Here is a 16,637-nt window from a genome sequence, read left to right as displayed (position 1 = left end):
CTGAAGCAGTCTCTGTTTTCTTGTTCTTCCAAGCTGCTCCCGAGCTCGTACTAACACGCTGAATGGCATGCTTGAATGTTACTTGAGAATATATTTGACTGTGTTACAGACTAAGGGACAATCTCTGCTGATAGGTGAAGGTACAATCTCTGCTGATAGACGTCCACGCCTCGAAGGAAGCCGATCCACGGATTAGGCCCTGGAAGCCGTTTCCTTCAAGCGTATTCACACCTGATGACCTGTGATAAGATATGTACAGCCTTGTCTGCACCCATACACCTCTGTCATCACAGTATTCCATCAGTTCTTACGTTCGTCACTTCTCTAAGAAGTCCTCTGCCAAGTCAGGCTAGATCACTGGTGCTAGTTAGCTCTTTTGTCTGTTGAATTAAAGCTAAGCTTAATTGTCCACGTTGTTCTTGGACAATCCTTAGGCAAAATTCTCATTGTCCTAAGGATTGATCCATTGTTCTCATTTACCCAATTTCATTCCAAATGCAGGTACTACATATAATCATTAATGTGGTTAAAGTGGAAATGTTGAATAAACTGTTTTGTTTTCATATATTTTATAGTCCCAAAAGTCCCCAAAAATGCTACAGATTTAAGGAAAATGCGTGTGTACATTAGACCCAGTAGCATAAAAGCAGTGTGTTCCAGTGTGCAACTGAGTGTTTTCGTACCCTCCTGCAACGTGCGCGTGTTAGCAGCCGAGTCTCCTCCGATGATGTAGAGGATCCGCAGTAGCTGCAGGACATCCTCCACTCCACAGGCATTCTGGCTGCATCCTGCCTTCGCCTGCGCAACCTCCCTGGCACCGCCCAGAATCTCACTGCTCTGATTGGCTGAAACTGAACTGGGGCTCAGGCCACCAGAACGGCCCCCGACCCCAATGCTGTGTTCACAAAACTCCTGTGAAGAGGAACAGATCCGAGGTCAATGAAGAGACATCAGACATCAGTCAGACATAAAGAGAAAACTTGGACAGACTCACCATCTTTCCACTCTCCTTCTCTTTATCAGAGTCTTTCAGCTCTCTGTACATTATCCTGCATTAAAAACAGAAGTCAACAATTGTCCAAGACCTGTCAAATGCAGTAAAGTTTGCATCAGATGTCTCCTCTCTTACGTGTACGTGGGCTCCCAGATGCGCCTCAGTTTATCCGTCTTGACAGCTCCGTTGCAGGAGAGCTGCAGCAGCCGCTGGACATAGAAGAATATGGTGGACCTGTAGTTGGTAAGAGGAAGCTCCACCTCCCGGGTTGTACCCAGCCCAGCCACCTGAACACACAGACAGGACAGATACAACAACTCTTTTCCAAAAATATACACGCAATAAAGGAAAAGGATAAATGATATAAAACTGAATATCTTCCTAAAATTATTTTGGTACCAATTAACTTTCATTTTAAATGCAACATGAGGGTATTTTTTGTTTGTTTGTTTGTTAAATCAACTACCATGGCAATTTTTGCACAGCACTGCAAAAATCTGAGGATACAAACGTGCTTAAACATTGTGACCATCCTGTGATCGCACAGACAGACTGATAGACTGGGCAAAAGAAAGAGTATTCTGTGGATGAATCACCAATGACAGCTGGGAAAGGAACTGACTGTATCCTACAAAATATACTCAGTCTTCTGCTGATTAAACTGAAATAATTATTTTAAGGGAAAAAAAAAACATTTCATTTGAGCACCAAGTAATTTATCTTACCTTAAGGGTGAGAGCGAGGTGAGGAGAGGGAGCACACTCCACCTCCTCCTGAACCTCGGATCGAGGAGTCCCTGGACCAAGGGAGACAGAGAAACCCCTTTTTAAAAACATGGATGGAACATTACACTGCAGACCTTTCATAAAAGAGTTTATTTTTCTTTGAAAGAATGATGATTTCAGATCTAACTAAGATCTCAAATAAACAACTGAACTCTGAAAAAGATTTCTACACCAGTAGTCAAAATTTCTGTGAGAGTTCTATAGCCTCAAGGATTCTTTCAGTCCTCATTTCCTGACTTGTATTTTTGGTTAAATATCTTCTATTTATACTACTCCATTAATATCCATAAATACTCTCTCTACCCGTTTCAGCCTTTAACATCAACAAGGTGTTAAACAGAATATGCTACATTGAGAAAACAAATCAGTTGGGTCCATCATAACATAGAACTTTTACTCAACAAAATGAAAAATGAACTTAAAACTAATTTCCTGTACTGCAATTATTAGTTCAGTGGTTGGTCAGATAAACAACAGGAGGCACCTGCCATTTAACTGATCACCAGTCCGTGTCATTAAAACGCCACAGAAGAATAGGATATGTGACATTAGAAGTAATATATTTCTAATATTAATTACTGTTTAAATAAAATCATATTAGCATTGCTGCAGGACTATCACCGATCAGTTATGTTGCCGTGATGTCAAAGCTTTGACAACTAACAAAATAACAAATAAATGCCAACAACAGCATTTACAGAAACTAGCTGAAAGTCCTGTCATGAGCAAACACTTCCTCCTTTGCATTTTTTTTTACCTGGAGGAGGGATCTCCAGGTCTGTGGTCTGCTGGACATTGGTTCTTCCTGGTCGGGGGTCAAAGGCAGGAACCAGAGCAGAGAATTGCCTCTTTAGGACAAAGTCGTCATCCCATGTCCTCCTGCGTCCTCCTTTGGTCTCATACTCCTCCTCTTCCTGCAGAACAGCAGTGACATAGTCACCCCTCTGAAGGGCTTTTGCACAAAACATCCACAGCTACAGCGAGAGATCATCTTTGAATCATCGGGGGGAAAAAACCCAAATCTTTAAAATAAGCCCAGATCTATTTACGTACCAGGACCTCCTCATACTCTTGATCCTCCTGATTGTCATCTTCGTTCTCATCATCATCGTCATCAGGCTCTGGGAGGTCCTCCTCATCGTCCAGCTCAGCCAACAGTGTGTTGGCACGGCAGCTGTCCAGAAAGTCTAAAGGGAGAGAAAATGAGCGGATGGACATGAAGTCGGTTAAACAACTGAGAATAAGGGAAAGAGGGGAAGATGGCGCTTGGCACACATGTTGATAAATTCTAGAAACATGAGCTTAGGTTTGGTTAATTCTGGTCCGGTTTATCCAAATCCAACCAGTTACTATACATATTATACAAAGACATGCAAAGACAGTCTTAAATGATCAATGTTTATGTGTTTTAATGATCTCTGCACGTTTTCTATTATAAAAATGTAACTGGTGTTATGACTTGTTCTAAAGAGCATGTACACACACAAGCAGGGAGGTAGTAACGCAGCGGTCCCCAACCTTTTTTGCGCCACGGTACCGAAAAAAAGAAGATTTATTCATAACACACGTGAAAAGACCCAGGAAAACTGAGTTAACGATAAAAACGATAACAAACTAATGCTGAAAGCCGAAAAAAAACCCCCTGAAAACCATACATTTCACACCTGAGCCTCAACTCTTGCGGCCCGGTACCAAACGACTCACGGACCGGTACCAGTCAGAGGCCCGGGGGTTGGGGACCGCTGTAGTAACGTGATCGTGAACCTGGGAACAAGTGTTAGTGTCACCGTTTGCCTTTAATAACTTTGCTTAAATATATGATTATGTTTAAAAGCAAAACTACTTGGTTTAAAGATTTGCGTCAAGATATGCATTGTAAGGGCTCACAGGACGAGAGCGAAACAACCTGTCTCCAAGATGCCAGTTGTTAAGATTTTCAAGGGGATTTTCACCATCAAGCTGAAAATGATTTCTATGTTTTTCTTTTCTGTTATATTTACAAATAAAATTAAGGCTAAGCTCTATGCTCCTATCTGCTAACTTTTACACAGTTCAGGTAACCAGTGTGCTGACTTATATGAGAGACAATAGGCAGCACAAGTTAGCTGAAGCAGGCTCAGTGAGTGAGTGAGAGTGCGGTCACCAACCATAGAGAGAGAACTCGGCCTCCTGGCCCGTGTCGCTCTCGCTGGATGTAGACGTCAGGCTGGTTGTAAGGGTGTTGCTTAGTAACTGGCCCACCGACAAACCCGTGGTGGCTGTGGCTACATTATTGCTGCTGGTTACTATGGAGGTGGACATGGTAACGGTGGAGGTGGTGCCAGTGGTGGTGAGGTTAGGAAAGCTCTGAGCACCCATGAGAGGAGAAGCTGCAAACAAACACACACACAAAAACAAACAAATGGTGGTTAGTTTGTCAGAAACCAAAGAAACAAAGCAGCAGGTGAAGCTCGTTATGCTCCAGTCATCTAACTGGAAACAGCTGATTGGCTGGAGGCAGCTCATGCGGTTTACCCAGTGATCCAGAGGAACGATCCTCCACATGTGGTCTGAGTAACTTTGGACTTAAAAATACTACGAGATAATATTTGAAGCTGAGAACAAGCATCTTCACACAGCCATTCAAACAGCAAACTCAGCTTACTGAATCGTGCCCTCTGAGTAAATAGTGCATCCGTTCCTAATTTTAAAAGCAATTCTAAACACACATCCTGTGGTCTCCGCCTCACTGACCCAGTTTGGGAACTTTATTTGTTACTAAGTGTCATTATTAGTTTGTGTAAAACTCTAATCCACTCCATTATTCATCTAGTACAGGGGTCAGCAAACCTGGGCACACGTGCCACAGCTGGCACACCAAGGGTTAACTGATGGCACAACCATAGGGTGTTTTTTTGTTTTTATGGGCTGATGTTTTTGTTTTTTGGGTTTTTTTAGTTTTTTTTTTTTTTTGGGGGGGGGGGGGGGGTAACGGTATAAACAGTGAAAGGTGCTGGATTGGCCAGATGCTGGCCGATGTGTAAGAATAACTCAACTCAATAACATATGTATCTCTGTATTAACAAACATGCCATATTGACCCAGTTTATTTATTTTTTTAATTTATTTTTTTAAGGTTTCTCTCATGCACTAAGGTGGGTTACCCAGTGCCGGTCCAGCAATGGACATTGGATTAAGTAAATGCTACAGTTGCATGTTTTACTATAAATTTGCTGATTTGTGATAATGACATACTAACACATTAACACATATGCCACACTCATGGAAAGTGCACTTAACTAGAAGGAAAAAATAAAAAAAATGTTTTTATAAAAAATAAAAAATAAAAAAAAGGGAGAGAGAGAAAAGGATTTTTAACCTCCTGGTCTAGTGTAAGGGGCTTGGAAATAAAACCGTCTGGAGAAGAAGTTTCTCAGATGAGAGGTGAAACGTCTTCAAGCAACTTAAAGAAGTCCAGACATAGTCTAAGGAGCTTGGAAAGAATAGCGTCTGGACTTCTTTAAGTTGCTTGAAGACGTTTCACCTCTCATCTGAGAAACTTCTTCTCCAGACACTTTTCTTTCCAAGCTCCTTAGACTACGATGACCTGGATGACTGAGAACCTTCACAGGCAATTCCTGGTCTACTTTGTGCAACGTTTTAGTGGAAAAAGTACTGCCACTGATTATTCTCAAAGCAGTAGGCTGTGGTTGGGCTGACTGCTGTGGTGGTTTCTATTATCGTCGACTCTAGGTAACACACCAACTGTGGACCTGAATTTTAAAACAATGAAATGATTAACATTTTAAACATGAGAATGAAATATGGAAAATTATTTTACCAAGATTACTAAAAATTGAAGAAGGTCCAGACAAAAAAAAAAAAATGTTTTGAAGTATTACCCATGAGTTTGTTTTTTGCATTTCATACCGATCAGTGCATTTCAGAATCGGTGCCTGTGACGACTCATATATTGCTTTTGTGGCAAATATTTAATAAGTTATATGCACCATGTATCACCATTCAGCTGAACAATGTTGCCATACACCCCAGCTCCAACTCAAAAGATAATTAGATTGTAATACTCAAGTTATTTACTTGCTGGCAGTACCCGTGATGTTCCGTGATAGTGGACTGAGGTGTAATACCAGTCTTTTAATGGTATGTTGTAAGAATATTGTAGTATTAGTGCAGTAATCCTGCTGTACTCACTGGCAGTACTCATGACGTTTCTGCCCAGCGTGTTGGTGTTGTTGTCGCTGCTGCTGCGGCTCAGGTTCATGTTATTTGTGGCATTGGTGCGCGACATGTTGGGTGCGCGGCGGACGAAGGACTCCATCAAGCTGGCCTCGCGAGATGACAAATTAGGGACGCTGGCACTGGAGCTCATGGGAGCGCCGGCAGCCAAGAGGGAGCTGACCGATAGCCGGGCATTAGCCACCGAGCACATAGGCCTCTGGGAAGGCGTGTCCTTGCTAGATGACTCCGACACCGAGCTGACATCAGGGGAGCTCACGCTCACTAGCCCCATGGAGATCGCTGTTGCCGGGTCAGTGGTGGCCATTGCTGTGGATGAGTCTTTGTTTCTGGTTTCATCTGCTGTGGTGGATGCATCACCAGTAAGTGTGCCTGAGCTGGATGCTGACCCAGATCCGCCCTCTGCTGCAGAGGACAGAACGACAATTGGCTCTTGCTGATGTCCATCAGAGCCAACCCCGCCTCCCATTACTCCTCCTATCCCGGTTCCTTGGTCAAGCACTAGCCCATCAGTTCTTCTCTCCAGTCGCAGACCTCCTGCACCTGGAAAACCAGCGGAGGAACTTAGGCTGATGTCAGAGGAGGAGGCGACACTGCAGACAGAGCTGCTGCTCCCCTTTCTGCTGGAGGAGCTGGCACCCCCAAGCGATGAGGCCCCGCCCTTATCAGGACAGTTATTTTTAACCAGACTGCTCCATGACTGCTGAAGCGAGGATGACGATGTGGAGGAGGAAGATGATGAGGTGGTGGTGGTGGTACCGCCGCCGCTCGCCGCCTGCGTCACAGAGGGTCCCACCGTGGTGGAGGCGGGGCCTGAAACAGTGGATGAGACAGGTTTGGGTGACGGCGCTGTGGCAGCCGACTCAGGGTCGTACCCTGGAGCAAGCTTGAGGTCAAACTTCCCTTCAGCGCCCATACGGTAAGAGTTAGAGCCGCCAGCATCCCAGGTTACATCAATCCAGCCTGGATGGACAGAGAGATGGGAGGGAGACGGACGGATAGATGTCAGAGACCCGAGAGAGAGACAGAGAAAGAGAGACAGTAAGAGAAGTAGACAGCAGAGAAGCAGCTTACAGTCAGAGCAGCTCCACACTGGGCCAGATCAAATACTTTACATGAAATATTGCTTTAGAGTCACAATGAAACAAAGCACTAACTAGCCTGAGAGAAAATATAGTATAGTGAGAGAAAATTACTATACTTGAGTGTTTTGTTTTGGGGGGTTTGTGGGTGTGGGTGTTAAAACATATTTTGCCTGATAAAAAGAGTTGTTAACTGACTACCACATTCCCATCTTAGATCCAACAATGAGTCCAAATAACCAATTTTTAAAGAGGAAGGGATATTATTTTAACTAACCAATAACTATAGATAAACAGATTTTCATTAATATATCATTCTTTTTAAATCAACACTGACAAGTACATGTGCCATCATATGGTTTTCAGTTTTGTTTGTTTTGTTTTTTTGTTGTTGTTGCAGTTTTAGGAGTTGAGAGCCAAGCATCTGCTGAGCTACACTCCACAACAGTTAAATTTCCTCCAAGCTCTGTCAGTATGCTTCCTTGGTCCTGTGGGGTCATCATTTACATGTCACAACTAGGAATAATGGGCAGGAAACTGAATCAAACCACGTACTGGCTCTTTAGAGCACTAGCTCTAGCACTGGCTCTGGGTTTGGTCAAGAGTTTTTTTAAAGACAGATTGAACAGTTTTAACTACATTCCTGAAAAATAAATAAATAAAACTTAAAAAAAATAAAATAATTAACATTAACTAAATAATAAATAAATAAATAAAAAGTGAATATTTGCTGTACTGTTTTTTACTTTATGCTGATAAATATACTAAATATTTAAGTGATGTTTCTTCAGTAGAGTTCACGCAATATAAACCTATTGAACCCATTTGTTCCTTCCTTTGTGTATTGTACAAACAAAATGTACAGAACATAAAATAACATTGCAAAAATATCATGTAATTCCCGATAAGGGTGCCATTTCATTTGATTTTAAAGAACAGCACACTCATTGATGTTGTCTGTTTAAATTTCTAATGTGGGGTTCTGGGTGCAGGTGGAGCAACAAGAGAGAAGAATATGGACATGATCATAGAAAATGACAAAGCAAAAGTAGAAAATACTTCTGGCAAATGCAAAGCATCAAAGATGAAAGGAATTAAACTCAAATAATGACAGTCATCTTGGCTTGTAATGATTTTTTTTTTTTTAGAAAAAGAAATGGGGAAAAAATGGAGCTGCTGGTGGTGTATCCATTCGTTCAGCTCACTGAGATTGCATCAGATCTGGGTAAAAAATAAAGGTGAGAAGCACAAATGGGATAGGAAGAGAAAGGAAGAGGAGGAAAAGAACAGGAGAAGAAGAGAAGGAGGAGGAGAGGATGTTTGCCCTTATCTGACTCTCCAGGTTAAATTGTAGAATTGCAATTTCTGGTTTTGAAGCCAAAAGGGAAGACTCCAGAAATCCTGAAACAAAATTATCTCTAAAATTTTTATGTCATTTTTCACTAATTTCACACCTTACAGAAGGAAAAGGGCCCATTTCTTTCAGTATGACTAGACATTCCACAATCTATCCACTCCAACACTAACCATTCCTCCCCATCTCGCCCTTTCAAAAACCACTCAGCTGGATATATATAATGTTGTTGCTTAAAGTTACAAAAAAACATTACAAACTAATTAAGTTATAACTCACTTGCCAGCTTCATTATGTCAGTTTTTGTTAGGGAAACTGACTAATGATGTGTACATGCGCAAGTTTCACCTACTTTAGCCAATTAGATAAGTTACCACAATCAGGGAGCTGTCCAATTATCCTAGATTCAACAATTCACACTCAACCCTTCATTCTACCAGCCTATCACAGACAGATTTAAACTGAAAGGTATTTATCTACAGAACACTTCCTAAATGCAGATCCCACTTGGCTGTTTACCTTTTACTGTAACCACAGTCCCCTGTGGAGATCAATTAAACCAGTGACATGTGCCTTGTGAACATGAAGCTAAATACAAGAAAAAAAAAAAAAAAGACACCGCTGACACATCATCCTTCTGACATCTCAAGGTGAAGAAGGGAGCAGGGAGAAAAGTGTAAACACAGTTGTTCAGTAACCTGCTGTGTTAAAACATATTTTACACAGTACAAAGACCTGGGTGGGGAGGCTGAAGCCAGGGTTTAGATTTTAGTTCCTGAAGACAGAAACAACAGGGCTGAGGCCTGTACTACAAAGCAGGATTTCATCTTACCCAGGTATCTTCAGGGTTAATCCTGGGTTTTCTGCACCACAAAGGTGGAGATCAACATGTATAAAGTCACTATCCACTGATCAATCAAGTCCTCAGATAATAGCAGCTTCTCTTATCAACGTGTGCTGCTAGAAGAAGGGTCTAAGGTTTTGTGCCACATTTTCACTGATGCCTTTACAGCATGTCGTAAGTATGTTTAAGTGTTTTACCCATTTCGAAAATGTGTAAAATCTTGTTGTACTTTATTCTAATTCTAAGTCATCTTACACTGGTGGAGTTGCAGCCATAGAGCACAGAACACAAATCAAGAATACCTGTCTAATCACTAACCCTGTAAAGCCTGATGTCTGAAATAATTGCCAGAATATCCTAATTATTTGAAACTGGAGTGTTTATTGAACATTCTGATTTTTTTTTAAGTGTTATTAGTTAAGTGCATATTTGAGTTTTAATATGTATCATTTTGCTACATCTGGCATTTTTTGTGCAATTTATAGCTCACGGTAGCACTGCGTGTCTTAACTGTATTCATCAGGTGTCACTCGACACATGAAACCTCCCTTTTAGACTGGTCAGACATTATCGCCACCCCTTTCATGCGAACACACAGGAGAAATAACAGGTTGAGCCCGCTTCATAGTACAGGCCCTGGACTCCTGCAAAACACTTTGGAAAATGCACTACAGCAGTTAAACCAGCCGGGATCCACCAGCTGTTGGGTAAACGGTGCATTGTTTTTTTTTTTTCTTTTCTGTTCATCACTTTCTCTTTCATCTCATATTGTGTGTTTGCTTACCATTGTGAGCCTCTCCAGTAATGGTGCCCTCTCCAGGTGGGTTTCCATCCTGGTCGCGCCACTTCCAGTCGATGCCCCGAACAACCCGTGCCCCTGGTACGATGTACTTCATCACCTGAGAACGAAACAGGCGGCGCTGGCGGCGAAGGTTTGCTTCTGCCTCCTTCACAGCTTTACCTGCAGGACAAAGAGGCAGCCAAATTAAAATCTCACATTTAACCAATTTGACAGTTACTTAGACAAAAAGCCAAAACAGCAAAAGAAAACAAATCAAACCCTGATAGAGGAGGAGCAGTAATGCAAGGCTTTAAGATAAGGTTCATAAAATGTTAAGCTACTGACATAATTTTCAAAAATGACACCAACAACTAAAATCCTCTGGTTGTCAATCACTAGAAGCAAACTGCAACTGAAGCAAAGTTCTCACCCAACTGGTCCTCACAGACTGCAGTGATATTGCCGTACAGCTCAAGTCCAGATAGTGACAGATAGTGTGTCTGGCCGCTGGCGTTCTTTCCCATCTGTTTAATTCTGATGTGCCTCCAGCCCTGCTTCTCTTCTTTAGATGGGTCCAGAGGCCACGTGGCTGTCGACCTGTGAAAACAGTTAGATAAAATTTCAACCATCTATGGACTTTGGTTATTCAGCAGTTTAAATGAATTTAGAGAAAAGTCTTACCCGGGTTCATTTAGGCTGCTGTCATCTACGTGGGTGTAAAGAGTCGTCCAGTTCTGACCATCTTTGGACACCTGAAAGACCCAGTTCCTCAACGCAGAGCGGCCATAACCCCTGCAGGAGGATTAATATTTTAAAAATTAGACATGCTAATTTCATATCTGCCATTTGTCAGGATCTGTGTATGTTAGTTATAGGATGCATAATGTCTTAAAGTCTACTTGTTTCTTCCCCCCTGCAGTTTCAGTGTTTTATTGCATGGAATGGATTAGATTTATCATCCAATATCTCTCAGGAGGTAGGCCCATTCTATTCAATAATGTCTCATTGTGTCATTCTGTTTAGGGCTGCCACTATTAAAATCGTCGACGACCAATTTAATAGTCGACGTGTCGTTTGAAGCTTTGTAAGATCCCAAAAGACGCAGGAATAAGTAGTAGGATTTAAGAGTGTAATAACGGACTGAAACAGAAGATGGCAGCACTGCGTGTACAAGGATGCCAGCTGCCGTTAAACCCCCAAGAGGTGTAGAATTGTTACCACACAACTTGGTCAGGTGGTATATTGGTTTTATTTCCTGATGTCTTCAGTAGTTTCTACACTACAACGTGAGGTAATAACTGGCAGACAACGTTTTATTTTTCTATACGACATAATCATGAAAAACGATGATGATGGCGATATTGATGCCAGTATGTTAGAAAAAATTAAGGGACAGGAGCATGTTTCTCACAAGGTTTCATCAACTCCTCTGTTAAGATTACTAATTGGTATGCTTAGTTTCTTGCTTGAAGACTTTTTATTGATTTTATCACAGCAAATACTTAGTGGGTTAGCAGACAGACTCTTGCTACAAAGCCATAATTAGAATTGCATGTAAATGGCTTTTTGGCAATAACTTGCTGAAATTAGCAGGGCCTTTTTTTTCTAAAAATGGCTTTATCTGTACTCCAAAACAAATATATACTATACACGGGGTGATTTTGGCATGGATAACTTGCACATATATGGCACCATCATGAATAACCTTTGAACTATGTGTAGATCTTCTGTGTACTTCACAGAGGACCCTGCATTGATTTTTTTTTTAACATTTTTTTTAGATTGCTCAAACAGAAGGTCAGTGTTTAACTTTGCCTCAGACAATTTTAAATGAATTCAAGTCATTATTCTGGACCTAGTTTATAGATTTTAATGTTGCACTGATACTAGTGAATGCCTGAAAGAGTAATGCTGAAACTGCCATCAAGGCATAAGAAAAGATAAAAGAAAATGTAATCTCTTAGAGTACACAACTGTAATTACATTCAGATCTACTTGTGCATTAATGCCGTGGCAGTGACAAAAACTACAATTTACCCAGCCATTTGTTGGGGTTTTTTTTTAGTCTGGATTACGTTTTTAGCCGCCTTGTGTAGCTCAAGATTTGGCTCAGTTTTTACACTTGTAATCTGGTGCCAGACACAAGTAAACACCTAAGTGAATATCTTGCATCTAAACTGATTAGCTTAGGATAATTTTAGAGGCAATCAGACGTTGCCAACACCCAACATTCCTAGATAAACCAAAGTTAGATCTGGAGAGTAAATAGCACCTTCATGATATTTCACATTCTATATTACCATCTAGATATATGTGTTACATCATATGATGCGCCCATCTTATTACCTGGCATGCCTCAGAGTGTATGCTGAGGGAATGACCCACAGGCCGAGGTCGATAGCAAACCAGGCATTCTTGTCGTCATTCGTGTGACAATTCAGAGCAGAGCTATCCCGACTGAGAATGTCTTCCAGTCTCCCGTAGGGGAGATTCCGGCCCTCTGAAGAGGTCACAACCACTAGGCCATAAGCTGCGGGGTTCACCCACTCATAGGCAGTCCTGAAGAAAAAAAAAATATTGGTTTACTGGGAAAGAAAACAAAAACAAAACAAAACTCCACTAAAGCTCCCCTAGCTCTAAATGTAAACATCTAAAACGTTGCATTACTTTTTAAAAGAACCGAAGGACTGAACAGAAAAGTGTGAAATATAGCATTTTACATTGATTGCAAGTATACAGAAAAATGATCACAAACCCTAGAAACTTGATTCTGTTTATCTGGACGTAGAGTTTTCATTGGGAGAAACATTTCATTACTCATCCAAGTGACTTCCTTCAGTCTGACCTGATGGCCCACTGTTAGTCAGTGGTGCTAATATCAGTCATTATGCAAATGTACCGTCTATAGGGCTTTGGAGCGCCCCCTCCCACCATGACAGTAGGCCAAACAGAGCACACGGAAGCGTCAGCTATGGTTCGTATGTACTGTGTTGTTGGTTGCAACGTTAGATCACACGATAGGGAAGGCAAGAAGCTGGAAATGGGCTCTCTTTTCATCGTTTCCCCTCCTGGAGGCAACGGGAGGGATCTCATGTATCCGATATTACTAAACGAAGACGTCAGGCTTGGATTGCAGCGGTGAGACTCGGACCGGCACGCAAGGCGAGTGCAACGAAAGCGAAAAAGAGCACCCATCGGAGGTAACCCCCACCCCAAAAACATACAAAATTGTGCTCATTGTACGCTAATCTGCACATAAACTTCAGATGAATCACGCACCTGGAATACTGGTGTACATTTACCTTATGTGTATGCACTAATTTTATTTTACATGCTTTCATTATGCAGCTGCAGAGTATGAAGGTGTGCCCAGTGCAGAAGTAATAGATGAAGATCTGACAGAAGACCAACAACAAAATCACCATGTCACGGAGGCTGTGGACGGGAGTTACTTATATTATGTGAGGGTGAAGACACGACACTGCTTGATAGGTGTGCTGTGTTTTGGTGAATATGTGCCCCAGTGTGGTCGTCAAACCAGGGCCAAATGAAACTTGCTCTTGTTGAATATTCATAAAACTGGTGTGTTGCATGTACAGTTCATTGTAAATAATTGTACTTTCTGTCAAGTGGTTTCAATAAAACAGAAATGAAAAGTACGTTTATTTTTTTATTCAAGACCTGTTCACATGTACTTAGCAAGTACATGTGCAGGTACACGTGAAATGCAAACTATTTACATGGCAACGCACAGCTGGCATCAATCGTGAATCTAGAGCAATTTGGGGGGCAGCTCCGGAGAAGTCAATGTTGTGTGCAACCTCTAGCTGTATCTTGTACTTACTCACAACGTGGAGGCTTAAAAACGGCCAACGCTGACTCCATGGACAAGGTACACGAAAATATCGGAATAGGACAACGGCGGTAGGCTGTCTGGGTTTCCACTCCACTGCCTTATTTCATACGGGTCAACATTACTGATGCACGCTATTTTTTCCAAGTACCGTCTCTTGGCGTCTGGGCGCAATCGATCGCGATACATCCCTTTGTCTTTTGTGCTGATTTTAAGCATGGTTCTGCTTCCAACACAGTGTGTATGTTTTGATTTGTGGCTGCGGCGTGACATCAACTCCAAAGCCCTATAAGTGTGGGGGAACCTGCAGTCAGCTGAGACTGAAGAAGTTACTTAGGCTACGTCCACACTTATGCGTTTTTGTTTGAAAACCCATTGTTTTCTCTCCGTTTTGGCCTCCCGTCCACACTGAGACGGCGTTTTCCCCAAGGAAAAACACAGCGTTTTGAAAACGCTCTCGAAGATGCATACATTTCAAAACGGAGCTGTCCCGTTGCAGTGTGGACACTCCAAAACGCAGACTTTCTAAAACAATGGCGCATTTTTGTCATGTGATGCAGTCATGTGACCAATTAAACAGCAGTTGTTTTGTTTGCTCTAAATTTTGACAGCCCTATTAAAGATTTAATATCAGTCTGTACATGCTCCAGATAGCTTTTCTTTAAATTATTTAATTCTCACTCGCTTTGGCAACTTTGTACTTTTGTGTTACTCGCAGCAACAACTCCACCTCATTGTTAGTCCATTTAAAAAACTCGGTGCTTTTCCTCGACCTTTTGCCGTGACGTTTCAACGAGCCGGAAAGTAAATAAACGGCAGACAGAAATGAGGTAGGTCAAATCTTCTTGCACTTCACGCATGCGCAGTACTGGAAAGTAAGCGTTTTCGGCCGTTTCAATGTGGACGCACAACTCTCTGAAAACGCTAGTGTGGACGTGGAGCGTTTTCAGACGAAAATGCCGTTTTCAAATTTATCCGGACTAGTGTGCATGTAGACTAAACGTTTCTCATACTGAAAAAGCTAGGTCTAGATGAACAGAATCAACTTTTTAGGATTTCTTTAATTGGATGATTGAGCAAGCTATCAAGACAGTAACATAAACCATTTTAAAATCTGCTAATTTCATCCTAAAATGTGTATGCTGAATAAAATGTAAGAGGAACACTAGTTTGACATGATATAACCACAAATTTGATAACATTAAATTTATACCTGCAGTGCAAGATGCAAATCATTTATGCAAATCAGCAATCACTAAGACTCATGTTAAATTTATAGCTAGCTGAAGTTGCTCTTACTTGGCGTTTGTTCCGACCCAATAGATGATACCATTTTCATCAAAATCGTGTTGGTGCCTGAAAGTGAAGGTCTGCCCTTCCCTCAGCTTCCGCACAAAGACAAAGGATGAGCGCTCGAAGTCGTACCACTGCTTTGCCACCTAGAGGAAGAAGAGGCCAAAGAGGAAGAGAGGAAGGGAAGTCAAAAATCATCTGGAATCAGGTTGATACACAACAAAAAAGTAAGATCAAAACACACTGGTTCCCAAAGGGGTTGGGGGTTCTTTTTCATGCTTTGGTTCTTTTTCATAAGAAATCTTTTTTTCTTATGAAAAAAAGATTTAACGAAAGTCAGACTTGGGCATGCTGTCTGTGAACGGCCATAAATAAACTTGACTTAGAGTACCAAAAATGTGATTTTTTTTTCCCCCGCACTGTCCAAGTATTTCCTAGCTGTTGAATGCATTTTTAGTGTCTCCTCACCATCTTCAGCAGGTACTGCTCCAGAGACTCCACAGTTGCAAGTGGTTCCATCTTCAACATACGACCTGTCCGGTCGATCAGGGCCGTCTCTCCCGGCGCTCGCTCCAGCCGGAACCGCAATCTCCGTGTAAGAATCTAAAGCACAGAAACGTATTTTATCACAGGCTGTGATTATGGCAAGCAACATTACTGAGAGCTTCTCCAAATAACACACCAGGACCTCGAACACACGTTGACTCACCTGCAGGTTGTATGAGGATCCCGGAGTGTCGTACAGGTGCAGAGGTAGGCGTTCTATTGACTCCAGGACAGCTATCAGTTTACGGATTAAGGCAACAGCTGGTCGGCTAAACACACACACAGGAATCATTTATCAACTTTAATCAGTTCAAACAAAACATAGGCAGTTTAAACATCTTCGACAGTGCTATGTGACCAAGTAGAATCCAAGTGATAACTAAGGAGACTAAAGGATCCTTCAGTTCTTCATAATGATTTTATATTTCAGTCAAACTAGGCTGGAGACTACAGCGCAAACAAAATTACAGCAACTGTGTGTAATGAACTTGGGATTTCACTGCATTTGTCATTTTTGCTTTAAAAAATGTACACATTTAGAGTTGGGTAAATTTCTCAAATCTGAAACACAAAATCCTCCAGAAATAGTGACATAGTTGCAGCCTGATGGCTATATAGCTGCAAAATAACAAATGCTTGGCAAGCTCGCTTCGATATGGGAATATAACCAGTAGGGCTTCCACAAACGATTATTTTGATAGTCAACTAGTCACCTATTATTTTTGCATATATCTCGATCGATCGATCGATCGATCGATAGATAGATTCTTCGATACCTAACATCCACAATGACGGCGAAACAACTAGTAGCTCAGTGTTCCAACATTCGAAAGAAGGGACTGCTCTCACAGCTAGAGATTGACGAGGTA

The 16,637-nt window shown here is 41.7% G+C and overlaps 1 protein-coding gene across 3 annotated transcripts in view; it reads right to left on the bottom strand.

Moving 5' to 3' along the window:
• hectd1 (HECT domain containing 1) overlaps positions 1-16,637 on the bottom strand; it is a 53,722-nt gene that overhangs the window by 17,448 nt on the left and 19,637 nt on the right. Inside the window, exons 19-33 of one of the 3 annotated variants that reach the window (XM_013909687.1) lie at positions 15,932-16,037; positions 15,691-15,825; positions 15,229-15,368; positions 12,423-12,635; positions 10,758-10,868; positions 10,507-10,673; positions 10,080-10,256; positions 5,971-6,978; positions 3,927-4,148; positions 2,833-2,966; positions 2,537-2,693; positions 1,720-1,790; positions 1,130-1,281; positions 995-1,049; positions 684-912 (exon numbers count right to left, since the gene is read on the bottom strand). In XM_013909687.1, the coding sequence (XP_013765141.1) occupies positions 684-912; positions 995-1,049; positions 1,130-1,281; positions 1,720-1,790; positions 2,537-2,693; positions 2,833-2,966; positions 3,927-4,148; positions 5,971-6,978; positions 10,080-10,256; positions 10,507-10,673; positions 10,758-10,868; positions 12,423-12,635; positions 15,229-15,368; positions 15,691-15,825; positions 15,932-16,037 (3,077 nt within the window). The remainder of the gene's footprint in view (positions 1-683; positions 913-994; positions 1,050-1,129; positions 1,282-1,719; positions 1,791-2,536; positions 2,694-2,832; positions 2,967-3,926; positions 4,149-5,970; positions 6,979-10,079; positions 10,257-10,506; positions 10,674-10,757; positions 10,869-12,422; positions 12,636-15,228; positions 15,369-15,690; positions 15,826-15,931; positions 16,038-16,637) is intronic. The other 2 variants (XM_013909688.1, XM_013909689.1) reach the window with 2 other exon arrangements.

This window comes from Pundamilia nyererei, unplaced genomic scaffold (genome assembly GCF_000239375.1).
Source record: "Pundamilia nyererei isolate P.nyererei 1_Seehausen unplaced genomic scaffold, PunNye1.0 scaffold00029, whole genome shotgun sequence".
NCBI lineage: Eukaryota > Metazoa > Chordata > Actinopteri > Cichliformes > Cichlidae > Pundamilia > Pundamilia nyererei.
Note: the sequence above shows the minus strand (reverse complement) of the source record. Positions and strands in the feature narration are given on the sequence as shown.